Source organism: Patella vulgata, chromosome 6 (assembly GCF_932274485.2).
Source record: "Patella vulgata chromosome 6, xgPatVulg1.2, whole genome shotgun sequence".
Taxonomy (NCBI): Eukaryota; Metazoa; Mollusca; class Gastropoda; family Patellidae; genus Patella; species Patella vulgata.
This window is the reverse complement of record NC_065884.2, coordinates 43310839-43332357: the sequence shown is the minus strand read 5'-3', so window position 1 is coordinate 43332357 and position 21519 is coordinate 43310839. Positions and strand designations below refer to the sequence as shown.

Below are 21519 nucleotides of genomic sequence, written 5' to 3'. Positions count from 1 at the left end.
GAACAACATATTGAATGCAAAATAATATTTTAATTATTCTGTTTTATATAATGTGTAAAAAGTTAGTGAAAACGATACAAGTTCATTAGGTGTGTAATTATACATCAGTAAACAAAATACTATTAATTATTAAAAGATTAATAACCGATTCTGTACAGAATCAGAAAGCACAAATAACTTCTAATGCGATATTGTCTATTTTAATCAAGGTTTTTGTGTGTTGTTAGATTAGCTAGGACTTAATACAAATTACAATCAGCTAGAATTTCCTGTATATTGTAAGATGTCACACCTTTGACTAAACTATGATCGTGTTCTAAGCCCAAATCTGGTTTCTTCTTTCTTCAATCAATACCGAGTGCTAAATAATTCAGAAACATAGCAACAGTTGGAGATGGGTAAACGACAAAGTAAGACCAACATCAAGTTAATTATTGAATAGTAGTGATGAAGAAACCAAATCAATTAGTCAATGATATTTTGGAAATGCCATAAAATTATCCCCATGTATATCGACACAAAGCTACATTTGATATAGGAAATAGAATTAAGAGTCTTTTAATAGCTTGTAACTTTCTTCTAGATCTAATAAACTAAATCAATTTCACACAACTTATACACTAACTTTTCTTCAAGCTTTCCACAGTGTCGGATCTGAGGTACCATTTATCTTAAATTAGGACACAACTTCAATGGTGCCTGTAATATTCTAGGAGGCGGCTAGTCTACTCCTGGAAATTTGAATAACATTCGATCTTACTTCACATCAAATTTATTTCTTAATTCAGAACATAGTTAGTCAACAGAATATAAATCTATAGACTCGATTTTTCACAAATTAAAGGATTTTTTTTTTTTAGAGGGTGGAGATCAAGATATCAATTGTGCAGGTGTTTATTTTGATGTGTGGTTAATATATCAACATGTTGACAGGTGAAAATTTTCACTGAACCTTAATGAAAAACCATTTATTGATGGAGATGAAATCAGTCAGCTAAAGAAGCAAGAATGTGTTGTCTTATAATACAGTCATCAGATACAATTGGTGGGAAAGAAATCTGGTCTTGCAGAAAAAATGCCACAATCATTTCCTTGGCGTTAGACTAATCAATATTGTCTTAAAATGTAAGAAAATTGTGACTTTGATAAATGACTTGATGTACAAAACAACATGGTAAATTCTGATTAAAAATCAATTATTCATACAAGGCACAATTTTAGTTGAATTAAAATCTTAAAGGAAACCTTCAAAGAGATATTTGCGTGCATGAAATTCATTAAGGATATTACCTACAGTGTACTACTGTTGATATACCTGTAGATTGTCAGATAGTTAAACCAGCTTAAAAGATTTCCTGTTGACAAATTTATACTGAGCTTGGCTTTACCCAAGATTAAACATGCATCTTCATCGCGTATATCAGTGTTGCCTACATCAGTAATAATTAATAACATTCCATTATCTTAATTATCTTCTTTCTAACAATACATTCTTTCATTCTGTGTGCAGTTTCAAGTTTAATGTCTTTTGCCATGCAATAAAGAGATTTATGTATATTTAATATGTGTATCAGTAGGTACAATCCAAATCAACACTTTATATAGGTCTTGAATATAAGTATTGCTATATGGTTTAGATTTAGTTTGTTGGGAATTTTTTTTAATGTAGATAAGACAAGGTTTTTTTTTTATTACTTGTGAGAGTAAGTTTGTTGATATGAAGTTTATCTGATGTGTTATTAAGGTATCATATTCCTTTGTATAAAAATGTATGATATACCAGTTCTACTCTGGTATAGATGTAATGAATGATAATTCAGTAGAAATCAACTTAAACTAAGTTAAAGAGGCATTAGCGCTATGGTGATCTTCACCAATTAATAAAAAAATAATTTTCCATTTAATGTGATTTGTCCAAATCTTTCAATCAGACATGTTTTGGTTGTATTCAAATTTTGAGATAAATCTATCACCTCATCGCTGAAATATAGGGTTTTGTGCTTTTTAGCAGTTTTTAAGGAGGTGAGCTTCCTTTGCGAAAACCATTTTTCTCTAAGTAGGTCATTAAAATTTTGTCAATAACTAGGCGAGTCTGACATTATTTTGAATAAATTTTGGTACACTTTGTTCATTTTTAACAACTATGTAAAAGTGAGGATAAAATATGAGATATATAGAACAATAATGTGTGACTGGGAAGTTATAAATAATGCCCATTTATGATAAACTGTTAGTAATTAAGGAAGTAATGTTCAAATGTTTCATGCCATTGAAAAGCATTTATAAAGATACTAGCGGACATTTTGAGAAATATGTGTAATATATTAGTTTCACTAAAACTGACAAAACAATAAATGTTATTAGGTTGAGGATAATGGAATTGATGATAATTTGTGAGAAGAGTAACTAGAAGGTGATAAGAATGGCACATCTCTACTACAAGGTGCTCTCACAGAAATAAGTATCTGTCACTCTGTAAACATTGCATGTCAAGATTCCATTTCTCACATTAGAGATTCCAGAGAATGGTTGCTGACCCTATTTCCATGCTTGTGTGATGTGAGGGTGTTGTGTGTGAGTGTGCAGTCATTCACATCATATCAGACAATAATAGTATACATCACAGTATTTCCTTATATTTCACTTTCTCTGCTTTTAAGGCAGCCATTTTCATACTTTTTATCATAACTATCATATTACTTCATCATCTATCACTATCAACAAGATTTTTATCATTTTACTGCAAAGCCATGGAAACAGTTTGAATTTCCGTAAAAAACTAGCTGACTGCCAGTAACTGGTCTGGTTGTCTCCAGGAGGCCGCAATAAGTCTAAGTGCAGGATATCCAGTGTGTCTGTAGGTTTTTTTCATACTCATTATCGAGAGCTTTGTAAAATCATACATTAGTCAGGATATTGAGTTGAGGTGCATGACTTCGAAATCTTCTATCATTAGTTTTCATATTAATACTTGATATTTGGGGATGAGAAGAATGAAAGACAATGTGAGAATTTCAAAATTCTGGCTTGATGCTATTGATCTTACCAACCATACAAGTTGTCAGTTTCATGATTATCCATCCAATTTGTGGCCCAAAAAATCAAATGAGGGTTTTACTCTTGTTACAAAGAATGTGATTCCTGCAAGCCGTGCCACAGGAAAATATTGATGCAATCATTGGTCAAGTTTGTTCAGAGAATGAATCTTCGAGGATAGTCCTCAACTTGTGAATATGACTGGTTTGCCATGAAGAAAAACAAAGAAACAATGTTTAGATAAGGAATACTTCACACAAAGTAAAGCCAATGGTTGATGTTAGAGGACACCACTTGGGAACAATGATTTCACTCACAAAACAATCTGTATAGAAGAATTATTTTCTCTTTATTTGTCATCAGTTTTGATTGATTAAGTAAAGCCAGGAATATTACACATAGTAAATGTAATCACAAACATGTAGAATTAATTCTCTTTTCTATTACTTTTTTTTAAAATTAAATATATTTCAATCAATTTTTTCACCAATTTCTAAAGCCAATCCTCATCACCTGCCTTGAAAAAGAGAATTTAGGTTTAACATCATTTCAATACAACTTAGTCTTTTTGCAAGAAACCTAGGCAAGAGAATTAGTTATATTCAGGTACAATAACTACAGTAAAATCTGTAGTAAACAGCCATTTAAGAGAATTTTAATGACTGACCGGTTAACGGGAGTGACCTCTAAATAAAATCTCAGTGTTTGCTAGTTCTGACATCCAGTAAATTTTATGCTTGGATGCACTGGGAGCAAACATCAATACTAGCATGATCGGTAAATTTGGATGTCATTGAAACTTGCTTGGAACGAAAATTCTTTGACACAAATCTCTGATAACTTCTGTAAAAATGTCATTTTGTACGAACATTGATACTACTGTCTACCAGTGTGATGTATTCGATAATATTATTATCCATTTTTGTGAAGAGAACAATGATCAGGGTTTGTCATTTAATAAAACAAAAGAATAATTAATATATAATCCCAGATAATTAACTATTAATCACTGGATTAGTGGAGGTGCTACGAAGTACGACAAGATGGTATCATTCAACAATGGCCATTGAATGGGCGATGTTTTGTTAAATTTATAGCTAGAACAGTGACCGTTGTCCGCGTTAGAGGAGTTACCGTTGATTAAAGAGATGAAACAATAGAATTTCTATGTTTGGAATTCTACAGGATGTTGCTGAATATGAGTGGCTGCTTGTACAGATTCTACTGTACCACTATTGAGTATGATATTGATAACAAATCGAAAGGTTTGTAAATCAACACTTTAGATGCATTGAGAATTTACAATCCAAAATGTTCCATATGTTGTGAACCAGATTTTGATTTCTTTTATTATATAATAATAACGATAAGTAATAATTATCACATTATAATCTGCATTTTAATATATCAATCATAATATAGAGAATAACATTTTATAAATTTTGATATATAACATGCATATTTTATGTCCATTATTTATAATATCTGTAAATCGTTTTAATATTCATCATCTAATCAGATCGTAAGTATTTTCATAAATGTATAACTGTATGTTTGGATCTCGGGACGGTAGATTGCATTATTTTGTGATCAAGTTCGCTTGAATACGGTTAGTATAATCGCTTGGGCAGTGTAAACTGGACTGGCTGTCTTTATAACAGAGTTCCCATGCCTGCAAATTGTCAGTACTGCAAGCTTATACTAACCTGAAAGCCTGGAACTTGGTAAGTGGTTGAAGGTTTCAACCTGTACTGTTAAACTGGTACGATAGCTTTCAGGTAGCGGCTGTGTGTACCTACTCATTAAACTTTTGAAGGTTTCTCCCATCCCTTAACCAATTGTTTAGTATGTCATGGCTTGGGTACTGATAGAAAAACAATTTGTAATTCTATCTAACTGCTATTGCAGACCTTAATCTCAATTAGCTATTAGACACCTTGCCCTCATCTACTGAACAGGATTGGGGTATCCCATATTCTTATGTTAGTGGAAAGGGGTTGCGTATTAAGATAATAATAAGCCCTTGGGTACGCTACACATATTTGATACGTTCCTTATGCCCTAGAAACTATCGCAGCAGGTTTGAAAATATTCCATCAAGAACTCTGTCCTGTAAATTTGAAAGTAAATGGAGAGATAACTTAATAATTTACATCCAACATTTCTGAATTTTTACAGGATTCCTCCTGTGAACAACCCAATCACGTTGTAAAAGATTCCACCAAAAACTTTGTCCTGTTCAACTGTAGCATCTTCTTTGATGGTCTACAAACAATAATATTACCAACTGCTTAATTTAATGACTATTAAATAAAATATCTTTAAAGTATCTTGTCCATGAAAAATGTCTTTACTCCATTGCTCAGCTTGCTACACAATACACATTAATACTCATGAAAACTGTCTAAAAGCAAAATAGCAGAGAGAAATGTGTTAAAAACTCCATAGAAATAAATCTGGTGCCAATGACAAGCCTGATGACTATAATTTGTGGTAATAAATCATATTAATATTATAGGACATATATTGTGTTAGTGACAAGAGTTAAAACTAAACATGTTAAAAATGGCCCGCTTTTTACATGACTCATTTATTGATGGTAGACAGAGAGCAATGGAACAGCTAGGCCAATATAGAGATAGTAGCCAAAGAGCACAACGCCTCGATCATTGAATGGAATCGAACAGTTCCCTCAAGTATTCCACCACTGCCACATAAAATTGATTTAAAACTGATTCACTTTGTGAAAATTTGCACTTAATCACAAAGCGTTTGGGAAAATCAGTTGGCATTACCCAAAAATAACACTACTTCTGTTATTTCAAACCTACTATTTTTTGACTGCTAGACTTTTTCTAATGGAGTTTTGATTCAAGTAAATCTCTCCAGCAATGAACTGTAATGTGCAATAAAAAAGAGGTCCGAGAAAAAGATTGCAGATATTTGTTGAAGCTGATGTTCTCTATGTGACCACATAACTATAATTTTGGTTTCCAATCTATCGTTTTATCAGACGATGAAAGCTTAATTTTTACTTCATGAAGATTTGTAATTAACCCCAGTGGGCAATATCACACAATTTCCTTCACCATGAATATTCAATCAGATGGTATCACAATTCCCTTTATATTCACCTCTTAAAGAATGCTAGCAAATTTGTTATTTTTAATGCATCTGCCTTACAATGAAGATAGACCGAAATGAGTCTGTAAAGCGGACATGTTTGAGAAGGCAATTATGATCATTAAATTACTATTGGCTTATACCATACAATTTGGAGACTAAGTCAACATGAGAGTTTGCATGTTGCAGGAACTACGATCTCTCTGACCAAATATTCAAACTAAATTAACAGTCCTGCGATCCCCATTTCTTGCATGTTGACATTCATCGGTCAGAATTACTTCTGGCAAGCAAACCCAGTCATAGTCTTTTGTGAAGCAGTGTTTACACAAACAGTTCTATAGTCATCTTTGATCAAAATTGAAAAAAGAAGAGAAGAACATTTTTGATGTGCAATCATAAAGTGTAGTAAGAGTAGGGAGGTTGAAAGAGGTTTTATAGTCAGACGATCAGCTAGCTACTGAAGCAAATGACAAGCATAAATTCTCTTAACAATAATCTTATCACAGAGAAAATATACCTTCCGCTCACTAACTAAAACCTGTCAATACGCTAGAGCAATCGTCTGTGAAATGTGCCAATTTGTTCCTATACAAGTAATTTGTTTTTGATTTTCTGATATTGAAGTCCGGAGTGGCTGCTCTTCTAGTTTCCTCAATATAAGATTAGATTGTATAGACAGTTGAATTACAATCATTTATCACCCAGTTTATATATTAACACCATCAAAAAATATCTTTCAAACCACAAGACAATTATTATAAGACTACTTACAGATTATCTACAATTTAGACTTCTGGTACACAATTTAATTTTTTTTTGTATATATATATATATATATATATACTCTTCAAAAAAAGAAACGCATAGTGACATTTCGTTGTCGGTATACCCTCATATCGTTGCAACAGGAACCGTGACTCATCGCTGAACCAAACTGTTCTCCGGCGTTGCTGTGGCCATACCCTGTGTGTCTGAACCCATTGAAGTCGGAGTTGACAGTGTTGGCGTATTTCAAAACAACAGCTCTAACGGGACATCTGGCACGTAATTACGTTTTCATGTAGGCGTCTGTGGACTGTTTGGTCTGAGATCCTCCGCCGTCCAGGAATTGTTGCTGCAGTAGAGGTCGCTGTTGTGAACCGTTTCCGCATATAACATAACCGGATGTGGCGATCCAGGGCAGGTGGGGTCACTCTTGTTTGGCATGAGCTTGGGCGGTCACGTATTGAACTTCGCTGTTGGCAGCTATCCCAAAGGCGAGAAATGGTACTCTGGGAAACATTCAGCAGCCTGGCTACATCTATCTGGTATTCACCTGCTTGTAACCGACCGATAGCATTATTGTGTTGGCCTTCGTTCAGATGTGACATCACTTGGCTCGTTGAGTGGTTACATGTGCAACTGATTTGGAAACCGAGAACCCGGGATTTTAAAAAGTATGACCAGCCACAATTAGTGACCCTACATTTAAAACCAATAATGAATTTCTTTTATCCTTACATAATGACATTAAAAACAAGTAAGATTTATGGAAACAATGATCACGTTAAAATGAAAAAATGATGAAAAATGGGCTGTGCGTTTCTTTTTTGAAGGGTATATATATATATATACATTTATATATATAACAATGATTGATTTCTAATCGTAAAATGTGGACAGGACATGGATAAAGCTTTATTTATCAAGGTATGTGATCTGAAATTCAACATTGGAATCAATTAAGAGCTTTCTTTCTAATTTCACCTTAAATACCATCATCAAAAGCAAACACGTTGGTGAATATTGAGTGATTAGAAAGCATGTATAATAGGCGAGTTTATTAATGTCTAGAAGGAGATTCTATAATCAGATAGACATGAGTTTCCATTCTCTTGCCCAGAAAATCTAACCTTCAATCAATACTAATCAGACGTGGATACCAATGTTGATTTAGGTTCAGGTAAACCAGTCATTGATTATAGTGGCAAGATTTTCAGGTATACTTAGGTCCACATCCGACAGGTGACACATGTTCATCATATTCATAATGTCAACTATGAGATGTTTAATAATCTTTACAGTTAGTCTCTAACATAGACATACATATAGCCTTCTTAAAAAAAAAAAAAAAAAAAAAAAAATTAGCCTTTGGCACTGTGTCTTTGATTGAAATATTTAGATGGATAACCTTCAAGTACCAAATTTTAAACACTTCCTTGCTCTTTTAATAAAAGATTTTTATTTGTTGATTAAAATGAATCATTCTCTTTTCTTGTTGCATCATGATTGATTGTGAACATGAACATTTTTTCATGGTAAACATTTCATTCCCAATTGAACAGTGGCAAAACATAGAAATATGACCATAGTTAAATTTTTCAAAAGAATGTTATTCATGGTTGTTGAGTTCAAGTATGATGATCTAAAACACAGTAATTGATAGCCTTATTTTAATATTTACTATATTTGATGTCAATATTTTGGATAAGGGTGATTTTCTGCCATTATAGATCATAGCTTTTCTCAAGTGAATTGGGCTTGTGATGATTTAATAAGTAATCTACTGTCCATTCATGAATAAAGATAGGAATATGTAAATTTACATAACATAAATCTCAGTGCATCTCGATAATGTTTGAAGCTTATTCTCATCTCATCCCGATAATGTTTGAGATGATGTTTTAATCACTATCAAGTCATAAACACAATAATAAATTGGCAGTGTGCACCTGGTTAAGGGTGTGAAATGTGTTGTCTTGTTTATTATTGTGAACAGCATAATGTCTGTGATGTGAACAAATAGTCCTGTAAGTCAATACAGTGATAAAAGTGTACCAGCTTGAAATGCTGTTTTAATCGAAATTCATCTATTTCAATTATCTGTTTACAAATAGGCCTCAGATGTTGTTTTTTTTTGTAAAAACTGTCAACATTAATTAATTGCATGGGCCAATAAATTTCAAAGAAGTAAATTTAATATTATTAAAGACATATAATGTACTAAAAGCGCTGTCAATAAATTATTATTAACTTTATTGGAAATATTTCCAATTAATGTGTAAACTCAATGCAACTAGCTACATAATGTCCGATAGGCCTTTGTGATAATATATAGTAGTAACATCGGTGACTTACGCCAACCATCGATTGTTGGTTAATTGATAGCAACAGATTGTTTATTAATCATCTTCTATTGTTAAAAGTCTACGTAATAACCCTGTTTAATATAGAACTATACCCTTGTACATGACAGTACTATATATTCATACAGAATATAATTCTCAATACACGAGTCACATCAAAGGTGTAAAGGGATATGAAGCCAATGGAGGAAAACATATCCTAACATATCCCACATATGTGGACTTCCTCTATCTGTTCATATGATCGCAGAAGCAGAATTTAATACAATGAATCTGTTTGCTGCTTGTTTGAATGGCATTTCCTTCGTTCATATAAAATTTCAATTCAATGAACGGTATCAAAGATCAGACATGGAACAGACACCTTTGATCCCAGAAACAATAAAATCATGTCTGCTCGTAATTCCACCATGTGCCGAAAATTGATGTTAGAGAAACAGAAAAAAATCTCAGTTAAACCTGACTGGCATTTTTTAAAACCTGTTTTATCTCGAAATTTAAGCTTCTTGCTTATTGGCTAGCACTGGGTATTATAACCGGCTGATTATGAAAGTGAAGTCAATCAGAATCATATCAATTAATTGGTGAACCCATGGCTAATTACATCTCAGATGTTCATACTCGTAAATACATTAAGACATGAACCAAATGGATTATTGTATTCCGACTATCATCTATTGATACTCAAACATGGCACGAACATAAAGTAACACAGATATGCTAATGGAAACCGGAGGCTTCTTTTAAAGAAATGCTGATGAATTAATCCTGTAATCTGTGAGGTTTATGTAAATTAACTTGCCATATTGGCTGCCATTTTGAAAAAAGGTGATCTTCTCCATGACATGCCGGTAGATCAATTTTTGCGTGACTAATGAAGCGCAATAACCCACTATTTAAGGCAATACACCTAGCCTTGTTCAACTGCTTAAGATTACTCAATCGTACACATTTCCATTAGTACGCCTCAATAAGCCTGTATGGTAACAGGCCTATTCTTTAAGTGTTATTATCAAGTGCAATGTGTAATGGGATGGCTGAGGAAAGACCAGTATTTATGGCATCCTGACTAAATTAAAAAGACATTGAAACATGTTCTCTAGACTTTATCATATCACTGACGATGTAATAATATTAATGGCTTAGTCTTTATTATGATTATCGTTATCAAGAGACTTACTCTACGAGCAAAAAGTCTTCAATACAGAAATGCGTCTGCGTCCAGCACATCTATTCTCCATATATATAGTTGGTTACATATTAACAACAGAACAATAAATATTTACCACAACCAAATAATAATAGTTCTTCTGTGTCTGACGTTTTACAGTACCTTTCTACATTAATAGATAAGGACCACTTTCATATTCTATGCATATTTGCTACTGGCCACATTTTAGTCTTTTTTTTTAAATTACAGTGTTTTGATTTGATGAATTTGTCTAAAATTTCTCATGAACATCACTCAAAGGTTTATCTAAAATGGTATTGTAGGAATTTTTATATTTCAAAATTTTCCTGAAATAGTATGGAAATTATGTTTCTAGTTTTAAGAAGCCCTGGCATGTTTTAGTTAACGTAAAACTCACAAATATGACGAATATTTCTACCAACAGATATAAATTTCCAAAAGTCGGCATATAATCTCTTATAATATACTAAACAGCAAAAAAAAACACGTCAGTACGATTTCAAAATCAGAGAGGCACTTTAATCAAATCATTCTAGAAAACAACTTACTAAATGGATCAAAGCAATTTTTTGTGAACAGTATGTTGACACATTAGTAATTAATTCATCACAATTCCAAGACATTACCAGAAGGTTTAGAGTCTGTACACAGTCTATACATCAGTATCTGGTGTGTCCACCGCAAGTGTCAATAACAGCGGCGCAGCGTCTGTACATGGAGTGGACCAGACGATTCATGAACGCCATTGGCACCTGGAACCATGCTCTCAGAAAAGCCTGGCGCAATCCTAGGGCTGTGTTTGGTCTCGGTACGAGATTATTAAGTCTCCTCTGAATTTCATCCCAAAGATGTTCAATCGGCTTTAAGTCCGGACTAAGGGCTGGCCAGTGCATAACATTAACAGAAAGTCTCGGGTGTTGTCAGGCTGGAAAACATTGTTTTTTCGATGACGTGCGAAATGTGATATGACGTGGGGTCTGAGAGCTTGATCGATGTAGCACACTGCTGTGATACCACCTCCTCTCCCTGGACCAAGATTTTGAAACACCATAGGACCCATTCTCTGGTTTAGGCCAATTCCACCCCAAAGCATTATGCTTGGACCTCCCCATGATTCACATTCCATGACACATTGATCAGAATAACGCTGGCCACATCAACGCCATATTCTCGTCCTGCCATCTGCAGTTGATACGCAATGCCGGCTCTCATCTGTGAACAGAACAGTTCTCCATTACTTGTCGCCAGTTCTGGTGTTGGTGGGCAAACTGTAGACGTTCACGTCGATGGTGAGAGGTGAGGATTGGTCTCAGTACTGATGGGTCTTCCGTGTGTTCCCACTGTCTGATGTGCTGTCTCAGATGCCTATGTGAAGGGATTCTGCACGTGCTGTCGCACAACATGGCGATCTTGTCGTCTTGTGGTAACCCTTGGTCCGAACATTGACCTGGAAGTGATTGGCTACAGCTTGGGCAGTGTGGCCAGTGTCGAATCTTCCAAGCACCTGGTTCCTCTGAGCTGTTGTGAGTCGTGGCATGCTGCTGACTTTGTAATGTGTATGATTCAAATAGGTGTGGGGGTGCATTTTATAGGGCTGGTCCCGGTGAACAGCACGTGCAGCATGAGTTACATGAAAATCATGGAGAACACATTACTATCTCAGAAGTCACGTTGCATTTTGAGAACATTTCCTGGGTTCAATTCTGTGTTTGGGCCTTATTGCTCAGGTAAAGTTGAAGATGTGTTCACAAATAAACAATAAAAAGATTTGGCAAGTTTTATGCAATGCATCTATTCAGAGTAACATACCAATCTGACGTTTCTTTTGCTGTTTAGTATACTTTTAGCCAAAGTTCTATTCAACTCTTTATAAAATTTATTCAAATTGAATATTTTGTTCTGAAATACTGGATTTAGTTTTATTTTATGAATACACATGTTTCAATTAAAAATAAAATAAAAGACATATTTGAAGAAAACTTAGTGCTAACAATAGTAGAATCAGCTTCCTCAGCATACAAAGAAAATACTAATTCAGTCTCAATTCTGAAATCAACATTTTCTCAGGCTAATAAATCGTGAATTACGATCTTTTCCATATAAATGTAGTTACAATCAATTAAGAATGGAAAGGAAGCCTTTATATTAATAAATTCTTGGCCAAACCTAATGGGCGTTCACAGAATCCTCGTGGGGCTCTTGTAATTAACAGCTACAGAGAACTATAAAATAAATCAACCATGCTTTACACAGTTACAAAGATGTTATGGATAGTCAATAAAGGCAATCATGCTACTAGATTTAAGATAAATATTAATTAGACTCCTTCTCTATGTGCAGTAGAATGGCTTTGGATATATACTCCTACAAGACAAAAATATTATGGGTACAGTACATGTAAAATCTATATATCAAGGATGCCATACAATTAAGCCAATCCTTGAGACAATTCATTGCTATGAGTAATCTGAAAGCTGTATAAAATGTTCTAAAAAAATAAAATTCATAGGAGAGACTAATTAATGACAGATTAGATCAGTAGTGGAAGCCAATATAACACAAAGACAAAAAGGATTTTCTACCTCTATGTTGTCGTATTGTTTTAAATATACATGTAGATGAATATTACAACATTTCTTAGTGATCAATAAATTCCTTGTGTTCACAGAAAATACCACAATTTTTCAATGACTTATGAGGTGGGTCCGCTTCTTTTGTTAAAATAAATTCTGTGTAACCAGTTCAGAAAAAATAGAATTAATCGAATACGTAAACAATATAAGACTATAGATAATAGATGAAATCAATCTACTGCATAGAAATACTTTACCTGAAGTCATCAAGTACAACATATAAATAATGGTAATATTCTTTATATGTGCTGATAAAAACCTTAATATTCTTTTTAAAAAAGTCTCTCTTTATTAAAGATAGAACAGACATTACAGAATACTATTATTTTTAACACAATGTGATTATTGACAGGTATTGTTCTCATCAAATGTAACTCATGATAATTATAACAAAGTACATATTATTACATACATGTACGTGTCATATTTGAAATATTTTATATGGATAAATAAGTCAAATAATTAAATTTGTAAATGGAATTTTATCTTTAAGCAAGGTGTCATAACTTCAAACTGCAATGAATTGATAACCCTTAACTCTAAAATAATTCATCCTAAAAATATTTTAATAGTTAATACTGGCAAGTTTTATCTCTTTCCAACTCAATATTATCTTTTTCACACTAAACTCACTTCTTTCTGTAGCAACCGATAATCAACATGAGTGAACTATACTTTTTAGTCTGATATTTCCATTTATTACAGTAATTCATTAAACAGATCAACAAGGTTAAACATGGATCCAAACTGGGGGGGGGGGGCTCTTTATTGACACAATCACTGGTTTATTATAAACAAGCACTACGTTTTGATAAGTATTCTCTTATGGTTATCAAGCACAATGGATTCAAACTTTTGGGGGGTGGGGGAGGGGCTCTTTAATGACAAGTTTTGTGTTTATTTTATTTTTTTTTAACAGAACACCATCCCTTTTTCTACATGCCTATAAAATCCTATTCTTACTTAACTGTTAATCTCAGATACTGAGATAAATTTTAATGAATAAAATAGATTAATTCTGTGTGGTAGGCTCTTAGAACTATTAATCTAGTTTCATGCAAAACTATCTTAAACCTTTGTGAAATGTTTTTAGAGAAACACAAACATCGAGTTGTTAGGTGGGACTGTAATAAATGCATGAATAACATGGGGTTTAATGTCCTACTAGGTGGGGTTGGAGATGAGCTTCTTGTGCCTGAATGAGCCTGTCTATACTAAAATCTTTCTGCACTAACAACTTCCTTGGTTTGGGGTTGGGTTGTTTTGTTGTTTTTTTTGGGGGAGGAGGGGTCGTTTTCCAGTGAGTAATAGAATTTGGCAGTTTATTGCTGTCTTTTAGTAATTAACATTTATTAGATTGGAAAAGTATAAAATAGTTTCCTGTATCCAGAAAAACAAATGATGTGATTTGAAAAAGTGGGCCTATAAACTGTTTTGATAATATTTCCAATTGTTCCAATATTCTGAGCTAAAATTTCAGACAAGTTGATTGTTCTATTTCTTAACATTTTGGTGTTTTATTACAGAGACCAAATGAAAGCTATGACTTAAATAATCTATTGTGTTGAATAACATAAATTTATATATAAAATGTGATCATTTTTCTATTTTCAGTACGCTATGGATTATGGTATAAACCACCCCGTACTCCATCTGAGGCATTACAACAAGGATACACAAGAGTCAATGATATCTGTAAAAGTAAGTCTCTGTTATATTTTAGATTGAACATACATGTGGGCTAAACGAAGCAATTTCATGCAAAATTTTTAAATCAACAGTGAAAAACCAAATCTTTGTAGCTCCATTTACAAACTGAATCTCTATTCTGAAGATCTGCATTTTCAGCATATGGCACATAGAAAAAAAATTATATAAGATACACACAATTAATTTGGCATGGTTTTTCATGGAGAAAAAAAGAATTTAAAAGTAACACCTTTTTAAGCAAACCCAAGTCAACTAAGTGTTGACGTAAAATAAATAGTCACCATGATTGGGTTGTGATTTTTCTGTGAATGTTTATAGCTATGAGAAACATGGAATGTTGATTTTCTATTTCAAGAGGCACTACCACATAATCATCTAAGAATAGCAAAGCAGAAAATTCAGATTTGACTTGATTTGATTTTACATTTAAATTGGACATATTTGAATCAGATCATGTACAAATTTAAAACAAATCTACCAATCTAGTACAGACATTTGTAGTGGTTTTCAAGGACTTCTGCACAATCTCAAGTATTGAGTGTTCCTTTTATTTGGGATATATTTTAAAAATTAAATATATTTTTTTTGATGAAAGTCATAAAGTTTAAACATATATTATAGATTTTGTAAATTCTATTACCGGTGACTATTTTCTATAAGAAAATCACATCGTTTAAAATAGTTAAAGAAGAAGGATTTACTTTGAAAACTCTCATTAAACTAATGGAGAAATAGAAAGCATTGTGAAATCATATAAATGGAATACAAGACCAGATGTGTGGTTGAAGTTATCTGGGCAGAGATAACTTTGGATTATAGTAATCTACCATCCAATTACAGTCACGATTCCCTCATCTACCCCTTAGGCTACCATTCTAAGGAACTAGTTCAAGCAGATCAATTTTCGTGATAGCTACTCCTATTACTATGGTCAGTTGTTCAGTTTGTCACCAAACAGGTGGACGGAAGGAAATTATTTTATTCTCTTTAATGACTTTTAATATGTCCATATTTAGGTATATAATTGTAGGGAGGGCTTTCAATATGTCAAGAGTCTGGGCTTGTCTTAAATGTGTGCTTGTGAGTGAGTTGACTACAGTAATATTATAATGTCTCGTAGGTACCGGTATAAGGTGTATGAAAATGGACGTACATGTACTTTAAATTGATTCATTTTCAAAATACACGATCCATATATACCATGCAGAATTCTGATTTAGTTCTTCTATTCATCTGTTCCATATTCAAAACAAAGCTAACCCAATATTCACTTTCATTTCTTTCTCCCCACTTGAAAACTGTCATGTGAAGTATAATCCCTGAGAATTTTGTAGTATTTTGTTTCAATTACATGCATTAATCTCAATCACTATTTGAGTGATTTTGGTCATGGATTTCCTGATTAGTAGTAATCAGCATACACAGCAAGTGGCAGACACACTAGTGACGAAAAAAAATAAAATAATGTCACCATCAAAAGATGGTAAAATTCTACTTTTCACAACTTGCATCTCAGACACTCGTTGACATGGACACCATGCCATCTCTGAAATTGTAAAATTTGATTGGATTTGACACTAAGTGTTCATCAAATGATGCTAGTCGTTTTTTTTCTGACATTATCCCCTGGGATAGAGTATGGTTACATTTCAGAATGAAGAGAGCTGTGTTTCAAAACACCCAAGGGTTGACTATTCTTTGAAACCTTGTAAAAAGAAGATTTTTTTTTTTCTTAGCTTCAAAAACTTGAGTTAAAGATTTAGATTACACATGTGGTAATCTAAATCTCATTTATAGTAATAGCAGCTTTGAAAGTAAATCCCCTTATACAGATATTTCATAGCCTGAACATTAAACTATCATCCAGCATAGAAACTTTCAAAATGTAAATTAAAAACTCAACTATTTACGTCCTTTTATGGCACCTAGACTTTGAAGCGCCTTGAGCGTGCATACTAGCATGGAACTGTGCTCTGTATAAATGTACATATTATTATTATTACCATTATCAGTATTAGATCGATTGTTGGACAGAATATCATAATTCTATTTTCTTTGAGATTCTTGAAAAAATCATTAACATTTTCCAGAAGCGAGTGTAAATAAGTCAACATTACTCAACTAATATTAGGTCTAAAATGCTCTTCTGTCCACTACCTTTTTGTCCCACTGACGGGGCATAAATACATGATTTGCACAAACTCATTATGTAGATTGGGAAATGCATATAAATATATTATTTGATAAATAAAGATCGTCCGGTTTGCAAATTTACAAAGTAGGTCGAATAGCAGCTACCAGGTACATGTTATTATTATTATTATTATTATTTCTTTTACAATATGACTTTAGTATATGTATAGTGGTATGAATCATCATTTTCATAGTAATACACTAGCTTTTTTTCTCTCTGTTTTCTGACCTTTTCTGGTATTGTGGCAATCAGTTTATGGTGTGGATATTCAGGTTTGAACTTATTATAACTGGTCTCATGTATCTGCATCACATCGGGAACTTGTGTATGGACCTCTAAAATTATGCTTAGAATCTATTTAATCTATTTAAAATCAGTCGAAAGTAACATTGCCCTTTAATATCATTTATTTCTAATTCCAATAGTCATGGTAACGAAAAGATAATTTAAAAGAGCTAAACTTCTATACTTTGGAACCTAAAATGGATGAAAATGGGTCAAAAAGCACATATTAATGTAATATGAATGTATATAAACTGATTTACATTCAGTTTTTACAATTTTTATTGTAATTTCTCATCAGTTATGTTCGTCAAAATCTGTGATGATTCCAGATAGAATGACAATCCAATCTACAAGTTTATCTTTTAGTCATTGTTTTGTAATTTGTTCATCAAGTCTTTTACTTGCAAATGGCGCTTGAGACATTGGAAACTGATTTTAAAATGTTCATTCAGTATAAAATATTGTATCATGGGCCCATATTTTTACACAGTAAGATGACAACATCAATTTAGATTGAAATGGACTAATATTATATCATAATGCATATTTTTAATGTCAAAGATTATGGATAATATTGTCAGTTAGAGGATTAGCTCCTTTAAAAATTGTAAGGAAATGGAAGAAAATTAGAAAGTAGGTATTGAAGTAATATTACGATAATCACATTTACTCATCAGGTTAGCTTATAATTGTTCAGACATCGTATCAATTAGAAACTCAGGGCACAAGCGGTCAATTTTTGTAATTTGCCAATGATTCTTCATTTAGAGGTTTAATCAAATTGTGTGGTTGTAGAAGCTGTATAGTGGGTATATTGGCAGGTTTGGAAACAGATGTCAAGTAGGGACATGGATAGTAATCAAGTTGTGTTCCCTTGTAAGTTAATTTGTTTCCATCTTTTTCTAACATCTGCTCATAATTATACTGTCCTCAGCAACAAGCATACATCACAATGATTACCTATAGGCTATTATTACATGTCATATAATCTAGATTAATCGTTCCTCTAATCACTTTAATCTCTCAATCCTGTCAAAATTGGACAACTCTACAACATGTCCATGGTATAATTAACTTCTGAAAACTATAAATTTTTCAATGACGTGCAAAACATTAAATTGAAAGCATCATTTCATGGTGTTATTCTATCTGAATTATGTGACTATTTAAAATGAAAAAAAAAAAAAAAATGTTATGATAAACCTAATTTAAGGATCTTTTATTTTGGGCAATATTAAAAGGTGAAAAAAGTTATTTTTAAAATATCAGACAGATTGAGTGAATGTGTGCTATCAAAGAAATTGGACATGGCAGAATACAGAAGATTATATTCTGTGAGGTAATGGTATGGAAGACTTTCTACATGAACAAACTTCCATGTATGCTGGCCTGAGGAATAGCATAGAACATTTAATACAAGTATATTGTTCAAAAGGCTTTGTCTGTTTGGTTAAGAATCAGGCAGGCGTTTTTTAGTTCTAAAAGATCATTGTAATCTGGAATTCATTTTATTTCGCCTGTAATGTAAGATAATTATTATTCTCATCTGACACTTGATGCTTCTTCCCTACACATTTCTCTTAATCACGTCTGCTACGGAAGTTTTGAATAATTAACATCCATTCTAAGTGTCTTCCAGAAATACCAAAGGCTATAGGTGTTGTTTGCTTAATTTGGCTGTAATGAAACGGTAATTACTAAGTGATTAGTCATTATTGAGCCATAGTATTTACTTATTTGTATTAATCTCTGTCTGCAACCAAATTCTCTTCAGATTGCTTTATGCACAGCTCCACAGCAAAAACATCAAGTGCTGGGAAAAATATTTGCCAGCAGTAAATACTTATTTAGTGATTTAGTGTGTGTTCATAATCAGGGTGGTATTGATACCCAAACTGATGGTAACATAGAAATATAGAACATCCTAGTCAAAGACTGGGTCTAATATCATAATTTCCTGAAATATTCACCAGTTTTATTTCATCTTGTATTGTTATAATAACTTGCTGATCAAACAGTTTTTAAGCAAACACACTGTCAAAACATATTTCCTCTCACAAGCTGAGGCAATGTGCGATATGAGATACATCAAAGAATATCGAAAAAATGATTTAATGAAGTCCCTTGGAGGCGGCCAGAGAAGTAGTTTCGCAGAACATCAGTAAATCCCTTAACAGTAACATAAACAATGAGTCTGCTACAGGCAGGACACAAACTTTAAAAAAATACAAGCAACTTACTGCTTTCTCCACAAAAACACCCTTCAGTGTTTATGAGAAAAATGAGATGAGGGATTTGATTGGGATTAGACAGGTACCAATCTGTCGTTCATTGAATAAAGTGTCATTTGATTCTCAGACTCCATCAAATCTTTCTACTTTCTAATCAATACAGTACCGCATTGAATCAGAATTGGCAGATCAGTGGCGTAAATAGGCTTAATTACCAGTTACTTGTAGATCTATATTGGTGTTGTTTCGCCTTATCTCCTGTTAAAAGATTTTTTTTTTTTTCTTTTTTCTACCAAACCTGGTTACCCTATTTCTGTGTTAAGTTAGACTATGTTTCTAACAGGTATCTGACTTCAACATTATGAGGGGCCATACTTAGATATTGTTTGTATAGAGTATGTAATCAGTTTTCAGTGATCAACATTATTTTGTAAATCAAATAGAACATCATTTGGGCATGAAGACAATCTCGATAATACAATCTCCACCAGTATTAATGATCTGCAAAGGATCAGGTTGCCAACAGTTATTTAAGAGAGTTGCCAGGCAAAATATACCCTAATCAGTTTTAAAGTCCACAAAGTTTGTGGCATTGTAAACTTGTGATTGGTTGACATACTTTTCGAGTGGTTACTTTTTGAACACATGAAGATACGTGTAGATTATTTAAAGATGAATTTATTAATTCAGTTACTTTCTATCCGTGAAAAAAAAAAGAAGATAATCTGAGCGATCCCATTTTCCTTTGCCAAGTTGATTGTAAACACAGGTATTTTCTTTTTTGGCCTTAATAGTCTTTTAAGCTGAAAGTTTTAGTGGTATATAGCTTGCACATAATGGACTAGACTTTTAAGCTGAAAGTTTTAGTGGTATATAGCTTTCACATAATGGACTAGACTAAGAGAGTTTACTTTTATTTCGCAACATGTTCACATGATCTTTCCTGCCCAGATTGACAAGCACATGATCTGTCACATGATTTTTACAACCATAAAAGCTACCTTAGATTTCACACAATCAGTCTAAGGGGAAGTAATTAGGTTCAAAGCTTTAGAATGTCACTTGGCTAGGTGAATCTATACAATCGATTTTACTACTTCTGGAGAACCAGATCTTTTTCATATTACTTTATTTAGTGTTGAAGGATCAAGTTTGTCTGGAAGCATAACTGTTGTCACCGATTTATTTACATACTGTGAAACATCCATAAAAAGCCATCCAAATAGCCTACACACCAATCAAGACAATCAGACTCGGAAATAATAATTTTAATTGAGGAAATGTGAGGTTGAAAGCCTGCATGTAGCTTTTTTTCTAATCTTGAGCAATATGAACCTACAGTTTGAAATAATAATAAAATAATATCCATTTACTCTGTTTTTTATAATCATTGGTCTGTACAAATCTTCATTTAATACATATAATGTAAAGTAAGAGTCTACTTCGTGACATTTTCATTTTTCTAATTTTGAGTTTAAGTTAATTAACGTACCCAGCATGGTAGACAGATTATTATACTGGAGAAATTAATTATTTCTGTTTGAAGTCAAACATCTAAAGTCTATATTAAGGTATTAGACTGACAGATTAGACATAACCTGGACATGTTAAAGACATATTGAGAATCTGACGGCAAGAAAAAGATGTTCAATCACATGTATATAATGCCCACCAATAATGTAATTACTAGTACTGGCTTTATCTATTAAAATCCACTGCTAGAAGTCACGACATTAAAAAAATAAAATCTTTTTTTTATGCAATAAACAGTAAGATTTAGATTGAAATACCGGTACTTTGTATAAATTGTAGGAATTTAATATCTGCATTGAGTGAATGTAATAACCCACAATAATGAGAATTGCTAAATTACCACAGAAAGATGAAAATAACCAGGCTTATTTTGGTTTGGGGAATAAAACCCAAAAATTACTTGAAAATTGATATACACACAGGGTCTATGTAAATGGTGTCTACAAGGAACTGG

General features: G+C 32.8%; 2 protein-coding genes across 2 annotated transcripts in view; one reads left to right on the top strand and one right to left on the bottom strand.

The window, feature by feature from the left end:
* LOC126823271 (cysteine--tRNA ligase, cytoplasmic) overlaps positions 1-21519 on the bottom strand; it is a 151422-nt gene that overhangs the window by 105816 nt on the left and 24087 nt on the right. The gene's annotated exons all lie outside the window — the stretch shown is intronic.
* Positions 1-21519, top strand: part of LOC126823289 (uncharacterized) — an 84915-nt gene that overhangs the window by 48774 nt on the left and 14622 nt on the right. Inside the window, exon 2 of the mRNA XM_050552035.2 lies at positions 14727-14813. Within this exon, the coding sequence (XP_050407992.1) occupies positions 14727-14813 (87 nt within the window). The remainder of the gene's footprint in view (positions 1-14726; positions 14814-21519) is intronic.